We start from the raw sequence: 18113 nt of genomic DNA on the forward strand, positions 1-18113 counted from the left end.
TGGTGATAACGATTGTTTTCGTCATTTCAGCACAACATTTGCAGCGCACGCCGGCGGCGAACGCTGGGGCGGCGGGCGGCGGGTGGGCGAACGCATCGGTGCAAGCTTGCCAACAGAAACTGCGTCTGCAGTCATTACAGCTCGAGCGTGAACGACTGAAACAACGCCAGCAGGAGATACGGCTCCAGGTTTGTACTTTCCTTACATTTGCTTTGAAGATATTTCGAACAGTTTTAAGAAATTTCTTGTGTTTGTGAAAATTGTTTATTGAAACGCTTATTGATATTCAGAATGTTATTTTTAAACAGTTGTAACATAAATTTTCAATAATGCAAAAAGTTACTCCAGTCGATTGTATTCCTGAATAGCAAACAAAATTGTGTAAAATTCTGTTTACATACGAATATTATATATTTAAAACAATATGTAAACCGTACTACTCCGCCTTCTCCTTCTACTTACAAATTACAGCAAACTCTCCTTATTACCACAACTATCAACCATAATCCATCTTCTATATTCCTATTATATTAAAAAAACGTGTCACACTTCCAGCAAGAATTAATGGCGCGGCAATCATCATCCATCGTTTCTTCGCTCGCCAATAGTACTGGGGCAGCCACTACCGACCTGTCCCTGGACCCATTCCTCCCTGGGCTCAACGACCACCAGCGCCAGGAGTCAGCGGACAGTGGGCTGGGCATGGCCGTCTCGCAATCCTACTCGATGCCGCACACACCTGAGGGTTTCCTGGGCATGGACGACCGTATGGACTGCACCAGCGAGGCGGGAGCCAATCTTGATACTGCGGACATAACACTAGGCGATACTGATGACCTGGTGCGTTAATTTATTATTTCTCGGCTCATATAACGTTTTGTACGGCAGAAACAAAGACAGTTAAAGATTTTTATAACTTAAATATGGGTAAACTGTTCACAAATTTTTCTACAAGATTTTGCGATTTCCACAACGTGCATAGTAGACGTTAACATAAATCCACCATACTAACACTAGAAACTTACATTTTAAAAAATCTCAAGTGATAATAGGAGGAGAGGTGGTTGAATCAAATTTCACCAGAGCTTGGTTCAACCACCTCTCCCTGGGCGCTAAAACAATTTCACAAAACTAGTCATTAATGGACGCCTTATTAGATAGTTCTGGCGCCTTATGAGCATCAGCAGTGAGAATGTTATAAATACTTTACTTTTACAAAAATACAAACATCAAACAAATGCATACTTAATTTATTGTTTCGACTTTGGAAAATCATTGGCACAATATTAGCTTCTCAATACATATTCGATGTTTTCCTGTAAGAGCTGTAATGAATTCACAAAGTATTCATAAAATCATCATGACGTTATATTATTATATCAAAATAATGTGTTAAATATATAAAACGATAATATAATTTGTAAATAACTTATTAACCGTTCCATTTCAGTTGGGGGAATTTACAAATGATATATTATTAGACGACGTGCAGTCTTTGATAAACTCGACACCAAACAAACCGGACAACGTGCTGACTTGGCTGTAAACTGCAGTCGATGACGACTGCTAAACGTACAATGCTCACAAACTTATTGCGTATAGCGTACTTAGCTGCAGGCTACTAATAGAGTTCATGTCAAAATACCAAGTATCTATCAATCAAAAGTGACAATCTATGTGTGACGTGGAAGTTATGATTTCGCGTGATTTATTGGTAATACATTCATTGAAGCGAATATCTTTAATATGTCATTTTTTTTTTAAATTTCTAGATTAACGAAATTCATTTAGCTACCTATCTAATAATTTTTTGTTAAAAATCCTAATATATCAATATAATCATATGAATTATAGATAATTGTTTCAGTTTATAAAATCTCTGCATTTATTGGAAAGAGATGGAAACTTCTTAATACCTACATATTCTATTCAATTAATGTATTACGTAACCTATTGAATTGTGTATCAGATAAAAATAGTTTCAGATATCCTATATTTTAACGGCTCATATTTAAAGGCCTAATAGAATTTCAATTCATTACATCACAATGAATTGCATTCGTTTCAAAAATGGAAAAACGATATCAATCCATTTTAAACATAATCTTGGAGTTGCATGTTTGTTCTGAATTATAAGACTAAGAATATAGTATTAAAATATTTTAGCCACTACTGTATTGGATGGCTAGTCATTTGTAAATACTAATTGAGGTACTCCTCTATGCCAACATAAATCAAAAAATGAAGCGGTTGTTGCATTACCTCCTTTCCTTGTTGAAAGGAGCAATATTGCATTATATTATCTCGCAAGCTAGGTTTCCTTTATTCTTACCGATGGAGACTATCGGAAAGCCTATTCTTCGAATAGACTAATATGTAGTTTTGTCAATATTGACGATTATACAATATAACTTTATCGATGAAACTTTGATTGTGATAACATCTCGACGTAACAGTGCCTTATTGTGCCTTTATAAAATGTATTTATTGTGTTATTATTAAGGTAATAATAAAGATATATTTCTACAAATGTTTACCGAACGATCTACATCGATTCATGTATTGTTTGGACAGATTAAAACTACTTATGTACTGTATGTGTTGTAGTAACGTTTTTTTGTCTACTTACACCGTCCTTGTGTATTTTTCGAGATTATGATTTAGATTAGTTTATCGTGACGTAGTTAGATATTTTGGCAACTATTAAGTTAATAAATAATGTTTAGTCCGAAGTGGACTAGGTATTTGTATCTTACGCGTGTTTGAGAGGGTGCCGCTAGGTTACTATAACATAGAGAATAGAGAGGAATTGTTTAACTGAACGTGATCTGTCGAGCACGTGCTTCTGCCTTGTTTGAATGCCGAAACGTTTGCATACTTCTATGAAAGTGCAATATCGAAGTAGGTCAATTATATTTACGACTATTCACTGGCTATTTTTGTGGCTACATAGTCAACTCATTTTATTTAAAAATAACTCATTGGCTTAACAAAACACTTCAAAATTACGTTTAGCCCACCTAGTCTCTAGAGTTTGTATGAATTCAGTAATATTAAAATTAGGTCTTTATTTTAAAAATGCTACATTGAAAACTTTGCCATATTAGTAAATGTACTTTATTCTTGTAAGACTTAAATGTAATCTTCATTTATGATAAAATAGTGTTTAAATAGCAACTGTGTAACTATTATGATTAGTTGTAACGGTGCTGGGTTTATTATACATTTTATTTTGTATTCTGTAGATGTCTTCGTTGTACTTTATTTTGTATTTGTTGTGTATTAATTTTTATATCTCGTAAGTAATGATGCTTCTTATATTGTTCGGTTCATTATTCTATACTTTTGCTTCTTTCCTCGTACCTAGGGTTTTAGATTGTAATGAAGTGACTTCAGTGTCGTTGAATGTTTATAGCTATGGCTGCGTTATAAGGTATTTTTTAAGAGACATAACAATGCACTACAGTGTATAGCCAATAGCGAAAACTTAGTAGGAATTTGCGTAATGGAGTATTAATCTCGTTTAAGTTAACAAATTGCAAAAATGTGCATGTTGTGTATTATTATAGCAGTGCGCACAAAACCTTTCTTTCGTATCTTACTAATTTTTTTTAATACTTATTTCATTTCATCGCTGCAGATTTCTTTTGTACAGTTATCGACAACCGAATAAAAAATCTGTTTTCTTAAAGGTCATTAGTCCTACTAGGTTGTCGCTACTTCGATAAAACTAAAAGAGACATTCCATGTTGCTTACCGTCTGTGCGTCGCTGGTGCCGCGTCATATAGCGTGCTTCTGGCTTTTAAAAGAATAATATTCGGAACAATATTTCAAGTGAACTATATGATTTATTTCTAAGTATAGTCTTTAATTATTTTACAAACATATCTTTTCAGTCTGACAACACATGCAAGTTTTCTCTGTAGTGTATATAACATAACATATATCAGTGTTATAACAATGAAATTATATCTAATATCATTTGCTAACCATTTTCAATAATTTCATTGTATATAATTTGAAATTCTGATATGAATTAAATAAATATTTGTTTAAATATATCCATTGTTATTTTTATTTCTTCCAACTTATAGTTCCATTTTTAAATGTTTCTGAAAAAAAATTAACTCTTTTAAAACAAATCTACCATGTTTACATTCTATATAAAATAATACAGAAGGTATTTACTGAAGCAATATTCAATGATATTTTATTAACATGCTCTATTATTCCATGCACTAATATTAGGTAGATATTAATTGTATGCGCAGGTACCTCCCTTAAAGATGTGTAGTAAATACATAAAGATATCAATGGAACATAACAAGTAACATTATTAAAAAAACTAAAATTGTCCATTCATACAAATTAAATTCATCTTTAGTCATAATATACTCCATATTATGAAGTCGTAATCAGTGTATTTAGAACCAAAAATTTTTATGGTAAATGAATAGACAAAATCTATATACATTTAAATAAACTAGCTGGCCCGGCGATCTTCGCAACGCCAAAAACATTTAGTTTGAAACATTTACCTTTTTTATCTTTTAAACCTTCATTGAACTACAATGAATAAATCGAAACTAAAATTATTCGGCTCCGCCTTCTCGAATTTTAGCGAGACTAGCGAACAGCAATTTATTTTTATAGATATAGATGTCCCCCCCCACTATATTGTATACTTTTAAGGCAGGAGCGTTTTAAATTAGTTTTAATGACTAAGTATTTTTTCTTAAGCGTCAATCATTATCATCTAGGCTAATATTATGAATATAATAAAATGTAATGTATTAGTTTAATATTTATATATTTTCTGGGCCTTTTTGATGTCTTTCACGCAATATTCATAATACCAATTATAGTAAACAAATAAAACAAAAACTACCTTTATCTTTATCATTCCTATATCATTCATAAAATATTTCTATATCGGGAAACAGGCAAAATAATACAGTGGGTCATATTAAAATAAATCAAATATTTCATAAATAAATTTAATATCCTGTAGGCAGTGCTTTTATAATACAATGTAGCAATAAGTGTTATTCTCCATTGCAGGAAAGTTAGTACCGCCTCCTCATCTGTTGAAAGCAAATAAAATATAAATAAAGAAAATAAAGACTGAAGCATTTCGGTTCTAAACGAGGTTTTTCTAAGATTTCATGCATTTTTAGTAATGTTCTACGAAAATATTATGTAGCTGATTTTTTTGTTAATAAATTATACTTAAGCGGCAAAATAATTATATAGTGATACATTATACGCACCGAGGGTTCCTTGAAACGATCATCTTGAGGCAATTCGCGGTTAGCGATGAGCTTCTTGTAATATTCTACTGACAATTTAGGAGTGCGTGGTCTGTTCGGGTCAGTGATGTCTACGTGGTAAAAGCCAAAGCGTTCTCTGTGAAAAACAATTACATATATTACTAACAAATATTATATACAATTAGTTTCATATATGTAGATTATTTTTCAGTGAAAACATAATGATCAAACAAAATTTTTTCATCAATAATATGGGAATAGAAAAGCATTTTTTAGAATACGGATACAACAATTAAAGATCAAAGACTTCCATATCCATTATGAAGTAATCTTGTTCATATAATAGCAAGGCGATTTTTTTATCCATCTCATATTAGTAAATATTAAAAAATAATATACGAAACTAACGAGAATCCAGCTCTCCATTCAAAGTTATCCATAAGCGTCCAAGCTGTATAGCCGAGCACTTTCACGCCGTCATCGTTGATCACGTTTAAAATTTCACTTAGGTGATCCTGAAATGATAAATAATTTTAAGATTATATTTAGGTTTATCCTTCTAGAACCGCAATTCTATACAACTTTTGTTAACTACGAATTTGTTAACTAGCTATGCTGACAATGTTTTGTTGAGATTTTACTTTAAAAATTACCAGATTTGTTAATGTTAATTAATTGGCAAATACCGTTATAGTAAAGTCAATTCTTGTAGGCATAACTAATTGAACTATTTTTATAAATAATGTACATAAACCTGACATGATAAAACTCACATTAAAATATTTTATACGGCCGTAATCTTCCAAAGTTCCACGATCAGAATAACCATTCTCAGTAATGTAAATTGGAGGATCGTTATATGTACTCTTGCACCAACGCAGAAGATTAGCGAATCCTGTAGGCACAACCTGAGAACATTATTTCATTAAATATTCTATAATTACAATGATGTTAGTTTAGTTTACAATAAATACGAATGACGTCTTACTCTGAACCATTCAGATGCAGTTGACTCTCCTACTTGCAAGGAAGTAACAGCACCGATGTCCTTTAGCCAAGAGGGCGATTTAGCGGTTGGGTCAACTCCTGGACCAGTGATTAAGTGAGTGGTGTAATGGTTAATGCCAAGGAAGTCTGATGTGCCCTTAATGCGGTTTAGCCAATAGTCGTCGAATTGCTCCAAACGGGATTTACGTAAACCCTCCGCTTGACTTTGTTGTGCAACGTTTTCCACCATCACAGCTGGATATCCACCTTCTTCTGTGAAAATTGGGTGAGCAAACCAACCGAACTGAAAGAAGAAAAGGTATTTACATATGATTTAGAAAAACATTCCATTCCTTTCCTTGTAGATTAATATTTGAGTCTATAACAAGAAATATTAATAGAATATACGAGGTACCTTGAACTGATTGGCGACTTCAGCCAAAGCGACTTGTTCAGGATCATTGGGATCACTAGGTTCATACCAAATAGAGTTAATCGAAATCATTATTCTTCCATCTTGCTTTGGTCTGTAAGTTTCGTTATATAAATGGTACGCTTCAGCGTGAGATTTCAAAAGGTTGTCGCTGCACAAATAGTTGCCAACTCCGTGACTGTCAACAGCCGGTGCTTTCTTCACATCTCCGTAAGCATCTTCACAAATTTCATAAGGTTCGTTGAAAGTGATCCACGATTTAATTTTGTCACCGTATTCACGGAAGCAAAAATCAGCATAGTCGTAGAAATAGTCAACCATTTTAGGATTCGCCCAACCTCCTAGATCTTGAAGAGTTTGCGGTAAGTCCCAGTGGAATAATGTAACCTAAAGCAGAGGTTGTTATTACATTACATAAAAATAAATCACGACTATTGAACCGTTACAACGCACAGAATAAAACATTCTTACCAAAGGTTCAATATTTTTCTCAGCGAGTGCATCCAGAAGGTCGTGGTAATAACGAACTCCATCGGGATTAATCTCATCAATGCGGCCAGTTGGTAAAAGACGGGCCCAAGAGAAGGAGAATCGGTAAAAATCTACTCCAAGATAGGCCAATTCTTCAACATCCTCTTTATACCGGTTGTAGGAGTCGCACGCGATATCTCCATTGGTGCCGTCAGCCACCATCCATGGTTGCGTGTGGGTTAATCGGTCCCAGACGTTTTCAGACTTTCCTGTTTGCAAAAATCTATTATAATGTTACAGCAAAAATCATTACATTTGTTTTTATGTGTGCATGTATTTGTATGTAAGTATATAAGTATAATATGTATATTTACTTGTATCTACGTCATGTATTTTTAAATTATATAATCTCATCTCTTGCTCTGCTATATTTATACTATTATTAATGTTCTTTAATAACCAGTAGGTATGTCTGGAAGAAATCGCTTACTTAGCGATAAGACCGCCTATTCGCTATTTTGTGAATAAGTGATGTTTATTTTACTTTTGCTTCTTATCTTTTGATGCATAATAATTTTTTCTTTTCATTTGTTTAATAATATCCTAGAACGTGATTTACTTTTATATTTACTTCATCATTGCATTTTTCCCTGTGTACTAATCCATCATGACTTTTTAAAAATCAATAAAATACTACAGTTGAGGTCAACGATAAAGATTTGATCGACAGCACTCAGCGCATGAGATAATACTAAAGCTTCATTGATGTATGTGAGAATAACAAAACAAATTATGTAACCTGCGGCATTCATCTGTTCTATTTTATAAGTATATTGTTCTATATTATTATATATATAAACCTGAAGAGTTTGTCTGTTTGAGCGCGCTAAACTCAGGAGCAATTGGACCTGTCTCAGAAATTCTTTGATCGTCGGATATGTATGTATCTATTTGATCGCTGTGTATTGCGGACTATTCATGTACCATGGGTCTTTACCCATGGTACATGGGCGTGGCCCGTGGCGAACCACTACACATACATTATTATTTACAAGTTCTATTGTAAGAACGGATGTCATCAGACAAGACGACTTTAGCAAAATTTCGTCATCACATATTATTTTGGATTGATGGATTTTTAATCCTGATAATATTGTATTGACAGACACCTAGCAATAAAGTAACAAATCATATACATGTTACCTAATACAACAAATAACATAATACTACTAATACTTACAATGGTTGTATTTTAAGCGAACTAAACAAGATAAGAGCTCACTTGGCAAGTGTGCTCTTATTTGCCGAGACGGATTTTTTTGTGCCGGCGTGATTGAACTTGAAGAACTATATTATTATATTATAAGAATGTTAAATATACTTTAGGGTTTACATTTCATACTTTAGGTTATACATTGTAAACGAGAAATATTGCATTTTACCGAATAAGACTTAATTGAAACGGGAAAGGTCAGGAAAAAGTTCCCATTTAAAAAATATGTAAATACGTTTGTCTAATGTGGCTGAATTGTATTTGAATTAAAATCAAACTACTTACCGCTGACGTTCCATGCTCCTTCTATCTGGTGAGCAGCCGTAGCTACACCGAACGTGAACCCTTCAGGGAACTTGGTGTATTCAGCATAACTCCTGAAATAAACAAAAAAATAATTAATTTTAAATACATAAATACTAATAATTAGCTCAGTCTTACTAATATAATAACTCGTCCCGGCTCCGCCTAGATATCTTTCACGATTTTTTTTTTTCAATTATTATCCCAATCCACCGATAAACAAAACAAAAGTCATTAAAATCCGTTTAGTCGTTCTTGAGTTATAAGCGATGTAACCAACATAACTTTTACTGGGTGAACCGTTTTTTACGATTTTTTATTGAAAAGCAAGTGTCTGCCATGTTGTACTATTTAAGTAGTCTAGTTCCGAAATTTTAATGAGGTTCTGTTAAAAGTAATTATTCATATGTCTTAATAGAGAGTTTGTTATCTATATCTTTGAAGGAGACGGGTAACTTTTATATTTAGATAAATTATCGTAATACCGTCTCTTATACATCTTTTTATAAATAATGGTATTTTTCAGTCTAATATAGGTGGACCTTGATATGATAAATGTGAAAAAAAATTATAGTTCCTGTTTTAGTTTGATAAATTTTGTTGGAAACAATATTACAATATTCATGTAGCAAAATGGGGAGTGTCACAAGGTACATAATAGATCTTCTATGTTTCAATACATAGAAGATAAAAATCCTAGTTTCCACCCGAGGCTACGTCACCGTTATCAAAGAGATTTCCCATGATAATAAGATATTTAAAAAAAAGTAGCTTAAGCCATTCTCTAGCTTACTATCTCACAAAAATATCATAAAACCGCTCTATTGTGACGTGATAATAAGAACAATGAAACAAATACACTTTTTCATTTACAATATTTATGAGGATAAAATATCTGTACATTCGTGGGATGATTTCCAGTTATTAAAAAATAGGTTCTCTAAGATTAGGCTGCATAGCGTTTTGTACTGTCGAGTAAGCTTGAAATAACAGTGTGTTGATATAATGATTTGCAAATATTGTGCTACCTATCGGATGAAAGCGAGACCACGTAGACTCAACCTAAGAGATACACCCGTATGGCATGAATCATAACATGTTTTGAATATTAAACGTCGTTTTATCTACAACGCATGAGTATCAATATGACCTCTAGTTCAAAGATAACCTTAAATACATATTATTTGAGTATATTTTGACACAGGATAAAATAACCAATACTGGTCACAAGTAAATTACTTTTTTTATCAGACGACATACATTTGCATTAATATCGGCAAAAGGTTATGTAATAACATAAAACTGAGTTAACAGATACATGACATTGCCAGTTATCAAATTTAGTCTTTTTAACTTACAATGTCATCTATTTTTGGCAACGTAATGTTACCTATATTATGCTATAGAAACAAATGAAAACCGTTCATGAAGAAATTAAACTGCAATTCAATTGTTTGATAACATTTGTTTTATCGGCGTCAAAGGTTTGCGTTAACAAGTGTTATTAAAGTTAAGTTTGAACAATGCTATGCACTCACCCACAGGCTAAACCCAACAGAACCACTATAACAGTGAAACTCGCCATCGTGTGATGGCAGCGCCTCTCTCCGCCGCACTGTACCGTGTCAACGCTGTTTTATTTCTTTTTAAACATGGCGGGCCCATGGTAATCTCGAGAGGTTCTCAGTTCAGATAGTGTCAACTTTGTACAGAGATAATCCGCACCTGTAAGTATTTTGTGAATTGTACTTCGCCCACCTACCGTTTGATTTTTAAGAGCTTGTAATCAGCACACGGAAAAAAGAATATCTTCTATGATTGATAAGCATCTATTTATCTGTCATGTCGATATGGGATACTTTTAATATCGCTCATCTTTTTCGCAGTATTTTACTGTCGCTAAGTAAATTCTGCATTGCGGTATTGAATATTATTTACACGGAAATGAGCAACTGGTGGATTTGTCGGAGTAAATTAAATAATGTAATCATTTTTATAAAGATAATATTATTATTATAAAATTGAGCTTAAACTGCAATTTGCGTAAGAAAGTACTATGTCTATTAGTAAAAAAAACAGAAATACAGAACACATATATTATGTCTTCATATTACCAAGGTGCGTAGTATGTAAGCCAAGCAGTATGTGGTATCAGTATAATTGCTCTCAATAAATAATACGAAAAGAAATGATAAACACACAGAAAAATATATGTTAGTGGCAGAATTCGAGAAATTTTGTAAGGTTGAATGGATATTGTTACATCTTCACGCAAAAACATCTAAGCATATCTGCATAAATTTACAGATATATATTATTACTAGCTGTGCCCCGCGGTTTCACCCGCGTAAGTCCGTTTCCCGTAGGAATAATCCCGGGTTAAAAAGTTGCCTATATGTTATTCCAGTTGTCCAGCTGACTACGTACCAAATTTAATTGCAATCGGTTCAGTAGTTTTTGCGTGAAAGAGTAACAAATACACACACATTCTTACAAACTTTCGTATTGGTAATATTAGTAGGATCAATAGGATAGATAGTATTAGCTCATATCTACAGCATACTAATCCAGACTGTAATGTTTTATATTAAATTCACCATGGTCTAGTTTATTATTCTTTTATGTGTGCCCAGATAAAACGCGAATGACGTCGCTGGCTCCAGTTAGTACGAGCCCAGATAGCATAATGAAAGAAAGAAAGAAAGAATGTTTATTTAACACCACAAACAAATCAACAACAATCTTTACAAACTAATCATAAAAAGCTGCATATAGCTAAAGGTGAGGTGCTAAAAATGCTGATTTTCAGTAGCCCTATGTTGGAATGTCAGAAAAACGAATAAACATGCATACATACATCCAACATATGTATACCTACCGTACGAGGATAAATCAACACAGATTAGCAGTGATTGTGACCGTGACTTTAGGTGTATTGTTTTACTTACATTCTATTGTCATCCTTGAAACTAAACTGGACGAATGATTTTCCCGTATAAACTTCTGTATAAGGATCATTTCCTTGATCGAATCTTTAATGTCTCTTTATTATGCTTCATCAAGGAGACCCTGCATGACACACAAATAGTCAACGGAGGTAGCTAGGGAATGTGCCAGAAGAATGCCCCTCGTCAGAACTTCTCGAACTTTCCACACGTCCATCGGGTTACAGGATCGAAAGGCACAGGAAAGTCCACGCCTTACAATTCTTATTGGTTGGAATCTCCATGGCTGATCTAGCCACCAACTGGAAAAGAGTACCTATATTGTATGCGTTTTAAAGAGGAAAGGCTGTTTATATACTTATTTTTTTAATGACTATGATTATATTATACCCTTATAACGACTATAAAACTGTAATTATGTAGGTAATATTTAAATCTCTAATTTCTGTTTTACTCAATTACGTTAACCGATGTCGATCCTTATATACCTTAAAAACAGACTCTCATAAGTAAAATAAGTCAGGGCAAACACGAAGAACGGGTAGATGAGGGGCATTATCACGACGAGGCACAAAAAGAGAGTTCCAATAAGTTTGAGGAAGGTCGGGAACGGCGCGCCATATCGCCAGAGAGCCTTGATGTCACCGCAGAACTCCTTCAGCAAAACCCGTGCCCGACCAAATCCTGATGTGGAACGAAGCTACTGAAACGTATTTTGTATTATTATATTATACTATGTCACTTTTTCCCCGCGGCTTCGCCCGCGTAATCAAATGAAAAGAAGGTCATTCTCGGGGGTTTCTCAGCCTTCCATTGGGATTTCAGGGAGACATTATATCCTATGCGCTCTCTCGAGTTTCAAACCATCTCTGCTCCAAATTTCATCCAAATTGATTCAGACAGACAGTAATTTCACAATTACAATATTAGCAGAGATTAGCTTTTCGTCCGCGGTTTCGCCTGTATATCAACGATCTATGTTTTTATGATGCACACATATTATTTATATTTTACCTTATATGAAAAAAATAACTTATGACTTTTACAAGCAATATTTATACCATCACTCAATCTTTCCAGAATAAATCCAGGGCATCGTTTTTATATCACTGTCACTTAAGTAAAAATAAGTTAAGTAGTAATCTTATTTCTTTGTCTGTCTTTGTTTCTGAAAGAAACGAACGAAGCCATTTTATGATGTTTTTTTTGTGACTGGATACGTTTAGAAGTTTTAGGGAACAACATAAGCTAGTTGTTACCGCGGTGAAACATCTCTACATCTAGTATAGTATATTCAGCATGAAATTGATACCAGAAGGAATAGCCTTCCTAATACTGTGGATAGAAAATTGCGACAAACCTGCATTCAAAGATTTCCGAAAATCCGCTTACCACACTACTACACACCCATAAAAGAAGGATTTAAAGATTGATATGAGAATGGAATCGAGATGAAATCTCTCAACCAAACTTAATATATCAAATAGGAGAAAAGACAAGGAATCTGAAGTAAAAATATTTAACTACTCAAGCTAAAGCATCACCACTCAAAGACCTTTACTTATGTTTGTGATTAAAGAATATGATAGACTTCTTATGCATTAAAATATAAATGTAAGAATTTTCTATAACCAGTATTACGAGTTCTATCCTTTCAGGTAGCGTAACAAAATTTCACTCCGTATAAGTGCACATTTTGACCAACGCAAGCTTTTTAGAACTAGTCTTAACTCATAAGCAGAAAAACGACGTTCGACATGAAAAATGGATACTTAAATCACTTCTCAGCATCTTCCATTACTATTCTCATCATTAAAAAAATTAGCATTAAATATTCAAACGAACAGATGACAGGCGTTAAACTTGATTGAACCGGACCTACTATAATTAAACCGATATTCGATGTAGTGTCGAATTCCATTGTCACAGCGTCGAGCTTATATGGGTATATTAATTACTAATTATCATTCTTTAGTGACGTAGCAATAAACAAATGTGTCTGTGATTACGATATGTAGGATTTTTGTCAAGATTCGAATAAACATGAAGTATTGTATATATGTCATACAATTTTTTAAGGCAAAACATCAAGACGCTTTTTTTATGTCATCGTTGGCGATGGAACTGGTGGATCGCCTGATGGTAAGAGCTACCACCGCCCCCCGCATGAACATTCGGCCTGTAAAAATGGATTGCCGACTTTAAATTTGAAAGGGATTAAGGAAAATTTTATGAGATGAATAAAGGAAAGGTGCAACAAATGTGAAAGGATAATTAACTACGATGTGTTAGGGGGTAATTTTTCGAGCAAAACAATATGTTTTCCGCACGCGAGCTCGCTCGCCTATAGGTACTAAAGAATTCTGTAGGTACTACGAGGATTTTCGGAGAGGAGGCAGTATGACATTTGTTTATCAGTTTTAAGCAAAAATATTATCTAGTAATAGAATCCTCTTTTATTTGTAAAGACCGTTACGATGACAGTTCGTTTCATCTCATATTCGCAAATTTATTACTTCATCCTCAGTTATATGCATAGATAGATAGATAGCCACACCAAAAATTTTGTCTTAAAATAAAATGTCGTTTCTGACTTGATCATAATACTGGTCCATTACCGATTATTTTTTTTTTAAATCTGTCCAGGTTTCTTTACACCTTTCACGCCCATAAAATCAAACAAAAGAAAAAAAATACATAACGTTTTGGGGTCTATAAAGCATCCATATTGCATATATTCTTTTTTCTAATAAAAATATCAATAATTGGACACTGATTTATTAAATGTAGGTTCCTCGTAGGTCATGCACATTTATTAAGCATTTTACTTTACGTATCAATATATTCAGATTACATTGACATTCACACTGTAATAACATTATTCAGATCTGCATATATTTTCGTCTTTTACGTTTTTTATTTAATGCTGAAAATATGTATTACGATACGATAAGATATAATGATATAGTGAAATATAAATAAAAATTTGCAATTTAAAAATTATGTAACACGTAATACTGCTGATTAGCATTAAAAAATTAAGTATTTCCCGATGGCCTACAACCTTCCTGCACGTATTTGATTAGGTACGTAATACGTTATATATTCTAATTATTTATGAGCTGATAAAATGTAAAAATATGGATTTTAATCCAAATACGAAGTAATCACGTATTTTGACGCATACAATAATTAGTTTAGCTAAAAAGAGGTGTGCTAAATGTAGGCATTCATTTTTAATTAAAGGTACAAATATTCAGAATTTATGAAAATACGGAGGCTAAATAGCGTAATATTCGATAACAGGTCAGGATTATAAATTTTCTTTCATCGTTAGTATGTAAAAAAAATTATATTTGAGAAGATAAATATGTAAACGCTATTTATCCTTCATTAGAAAAAAACAAGGTAAAACCCTAACCAGTTGCGAATTTGAATCGTGCACTGCGTTTCATTGTTTTGCGACTCGATAGCGGGTTGTAACTTTCATAATAAACTGCTTATATTTCTCCGTGGGAATGCGCAGATTTCATGAAAATCGGCATTGGAAATTAAAATTTTGTCAATGTTATTTTTGTATGATAAACGGGACTTCAAGCTAAATCATAAGTCATTGCCGTATATAAAGGTTTAATTATCCTGAAGACACGCATTATTATTAAATAATTCAATGTAAGTGTGCATTTGTAGCCAAGAATTTAAATATCGATGCGCAACATACCAGACTCAAGAGCGAATAGTACAGGTACTGGAATAGAGTATATATATCGTTCGAGTTATAAATATTTAGTGGAATATATATATATATGTAGTTGGTATGGCGGTTTTTCAGGGGGGAACCCACTATATTAACAACCCTCCCAAATTTAGGGCGCACAATCCAAATATTTAAGCTTAAAAAAAATCACGAATAAATATGTTGGTTGGTTCTTTGTTTTTCCCCAGAAAAATAAAAAGCAGTTTGTTATGAGAAGTGAAATTCGATTCGGACGATTCACACATTTAGCCCTCTGATCTATGTCCTTTTATCTTATGTAAATTACATTAATATCAGTATTAAAGTAATTAACAAAATAAAGATGTTTGCATCCTGAAATACCATTAAAATTGCTCCGTTATAAATAGTAAGAATTCATAAACATCAAACTTACTTGCACCATAAAAGCTTTATTTGTTCTCCGATATGGCTTCATTCTTAATACAATATTATGCTTGATCACTTAGTTCTGTGCGCGGATTCATCTGAGAATATATAGTTACATTACCACTAGAATAATTTGGTTATATTTTGATTTTTAAAGGTGCTGTGACATTGTCATTTTTTTCATTTAGTAAGTTTATGTGAAGCTGTGCGCATGATAAAATATTTGTTATAATAAATAATTGAATAAAAAGTTTCTATCAATAAACATGTAATAATAAGTTTAGACATACCCCAGACTACAGTCATATTACTTTTAACACCTCATAACTCATAGAAATATCTATAAATAACTAGCTTACTCGGTAAACGTTTTTTGCCAGGTGCCAATTACCAGGCACACATAATATAATACTATACTAGTCTCAAAGTAATAAAAAATAAATTAGGTATCGTCGACTGATTTTCAGCCATATCAAATAGATAATTTTAAGAATGACAAAAATTTTATAAATGAAAAATTATTACATAATATACTCCCATGTATTTGACACACATACGCATGTATAATGCTATTTTATTTACTGGTAGTGTCCATGTTACATTTACGATACTCGGTTAAGCCGTTTCCGACGAGAATAGCATCTAAATCGATGACACGAGAAATTAATACAAGAGAACTAGCTGTCCCGGCGAACTTCGTAACACCATAGAATATTGTTTGGATATATTTTCCTCATCGTACTCATCTTTTAAGCCATCCCTAGAACTCCACGGACATGTCAAGACCAAGATAAGATAAATCCGTTCAGCCGTTCTCGAGTTTTAGCGAGACTAACGAACAGCAATTTATTTTTATTGAGATAGATAGATACATAGATGAAGTTAGGAAATACCTATATGAGTCAATGTAATAAGGTACACGAACACATCCTTTTGTCCACCGGCCAAGCGCTTTTACTGTAATTATTTTAGGACAAAAACAATCTTTATCATAACGATCACACTTATCAAAATCAATGTCGATATAACGCATTATTATACATATTCATAAAGTAACCAGCGAAACCTACATTTAATTTATGCAACACGTGGGTTTCGAATGAAATAGGCTACGCTGTTCATTATGTTATCTTTAATGACCTCATTAACACATTAAAAATATAAATCTAGTGCATAATTTGCACAACACTTCCATTATATTATATAATGTTGAGGCCAAGTAACGAAATAATGGCATTCGCATTTTTTTCATTGATTTCGCTTTAAAATCAATTTATGACATTTTCTTTATCGAAGATTGAATGCCAAAAATATATAATTATTATACTATGTATATAAAATTGTATAATAATTCTTATAAACCAAAATGTATTAAACCATAGTGTACCTAAAACATATAATTGTGTCTATATAAACATAATAGTCACAACAACAACAACAAAGAAGCAACGATTCAATTTCTGTTGGAACACTCGAGCCTTAGTTCTTACTGCTCGAAATGGTAATAAATTTAATTTTAAACACACATACGCAATAAAACTACTCTATCGTCAACATTTCGTCCGTCAGAAAATACCAGTCTGATGGCACTGGGATCTTGGAATATCTGGAACATAAGCTAGGTATCATGGTATCATCAAAATCCCTTGAGTCGTTTCCGCATGAAATAGTTACGAACATGCAGTCATATTTCGTACGCTATTTATTTAAATAAGCATACTTTTAGTATGAAAGTAACGTACTTATTTTCTTTAAAATATGATTGAATCCTTGTTGATAACTATTGACCTATTTTTAAAGAATGGTTGTTGAGAGCCTTCAATCGGCAACATGTTTACAACCTTAGTATGATCGCAGTACAACCATTAAAATACTCAGTTGTCAACTTTTAAAGCCTATAGCAAAAATAAATATTTATTCGACAAGTTTTTTGGAATTCATTTGAATACATTTTAATCAAAATGTAATCCGGTTTCCCAGCAGACAGAGCTGCTTAGAAGCTGAGGGTTAATCAAAAATAATTACACATTTGTACCTACGCATAAAACATTTACGATCAAACAAGCTGCACGACCCAGGTCCGACCGGTTAGACTATTTTTGAGATTTTCGAATTTCGAAAACATCGTGAGAAAATTAACATACAAAAATGATATATTCTTTAAATTAAAGAGGAGCTATATGGCATATGGCACTAGCGCGCGCATCTTGTTTGTGGTAAATTTCACTAGGTGACGTGACTTTTAGGTCGGCTAATAGGAGCGATTAAAACAAAGCGTATATAGCT

At 33.0% G+C, this 18113-nt stretch overlaps 3 protein-coding genes across 4 annotated transcripts in view; 2 read left to right on the forward strand and 1 right to left on the reverse strand.

The window, feature by feature from the left end:
• Positions 1-1546, forward strand: part of LOC119829344 (WW domain-containing transcription regulator protein 1-like) — a 2941-nt gene extending 1395 nt beyond the window's left edge. The window contains exons 2-4 of the mRNA XM_038351814.1: positions 31-188; positions 556-840; positions 1451-1546. Coding sequence (XP_038207742.1) covers positions 31-188; positions 556-840; positions 1451-1546 — 539 coding nt within the window. The remainder of the gene's footprint in view (positions 1-30; positions 189-555; positions 841-1450) is intronic.
• Positions 1547-4058: 2512 nt separating this feature from the next.
• Positions 4059-10395, reverse strand: LOC119829622 (myrosinase 1-like). 2 transcript variants are annotated; one of them, XM_038352228.1, is made up of 9 exons: positions 10277-10395; positions 8721-8812; positions 7163-7431; positions 6674-7078; positions 6260-6562; positions 6045-6179; positions 5680-5786; positions 5272-5407; positions 4059-4113 (listed from the first exon to the last, which is right to left on the reverse strand). In XM_038352228.1, the coding sequence occupies exons 1-9, from the start codon at positions 10321-10323 to the stop codon at positions 4090-4092; spliced, it is 1518 nt and encodes a 505-aa protein (XP_038208156.1). In that variant the 5' UTR covers positions 10324-10395; the 3' UTR covers positions 4059-4089. The 2 variants fall into 2 exon arrangements, with proteins under 2 accessions (XP_038208156.1, XP_038208159.1); XM_038352231.1 differs by lacking the exon at positions 4059-4113 and adding an exon at positions 4983-5085.
• Positions 10330-18113, forward strand: part of LOC119829345 — a 29662-nt gene continuing 21878 nt past the window's right edge. Inside the window, exons 1-2 of the mRNA XM_038351815.1 lie at positions 10330-10371; positions 10435-10465. Of these exons, the coding sequence (XP_038207743.1) occupies positions 10330-10371; positions 10435-10465 (73 nt within the window). The remainder of the gene's footprint in view (positions 10372-10434; positions 10466-18113) is intronic.

The sequence above is a fragment of the Zerene cesonia genome, chromosome 10, assembly GCF_012273895.1.
Source record: "Zerene cesonia ecotype Mississippi chromosome 10, Zerene_cesonia_1.1, whole genome shotgun sequence".
Taxonomy (NCBI): domain Eukaryota; kingdom Metazoa; phylum Arthropoda; class Insecta; order Lepidoptera; family Pieridae; genus Zerene; species Zerene cesonia.

What these genes read in the sequence shown, in the direction of transcription:
- LOC119829622 (XM_038352228.1), bottom strand. Translation starts at nt 10,323, where the DNA reads ATGGCGAGTTTCACTGTTATAGTGGTTCTGTTGGGTTTAGCCTGTGG. An exon ending in CTGTTGGGTTTAGCCTGTGG is followed by an intron (nt 8,813 to 10,276) that starts GTGAGTGCATAG and finishes TGTTTATTTCAG; the next exon opens with GAGTTATGCTGAATACACCA. An exon ending in ATCGTTTCAAGGAACCCTCG is followed by an intron (nt 4,114 to 5,271) that starts GTGCGTATAATG and finishes ATTTTTTTTCAG; the next exon opens with AAACATTTAAAAATGGAACT.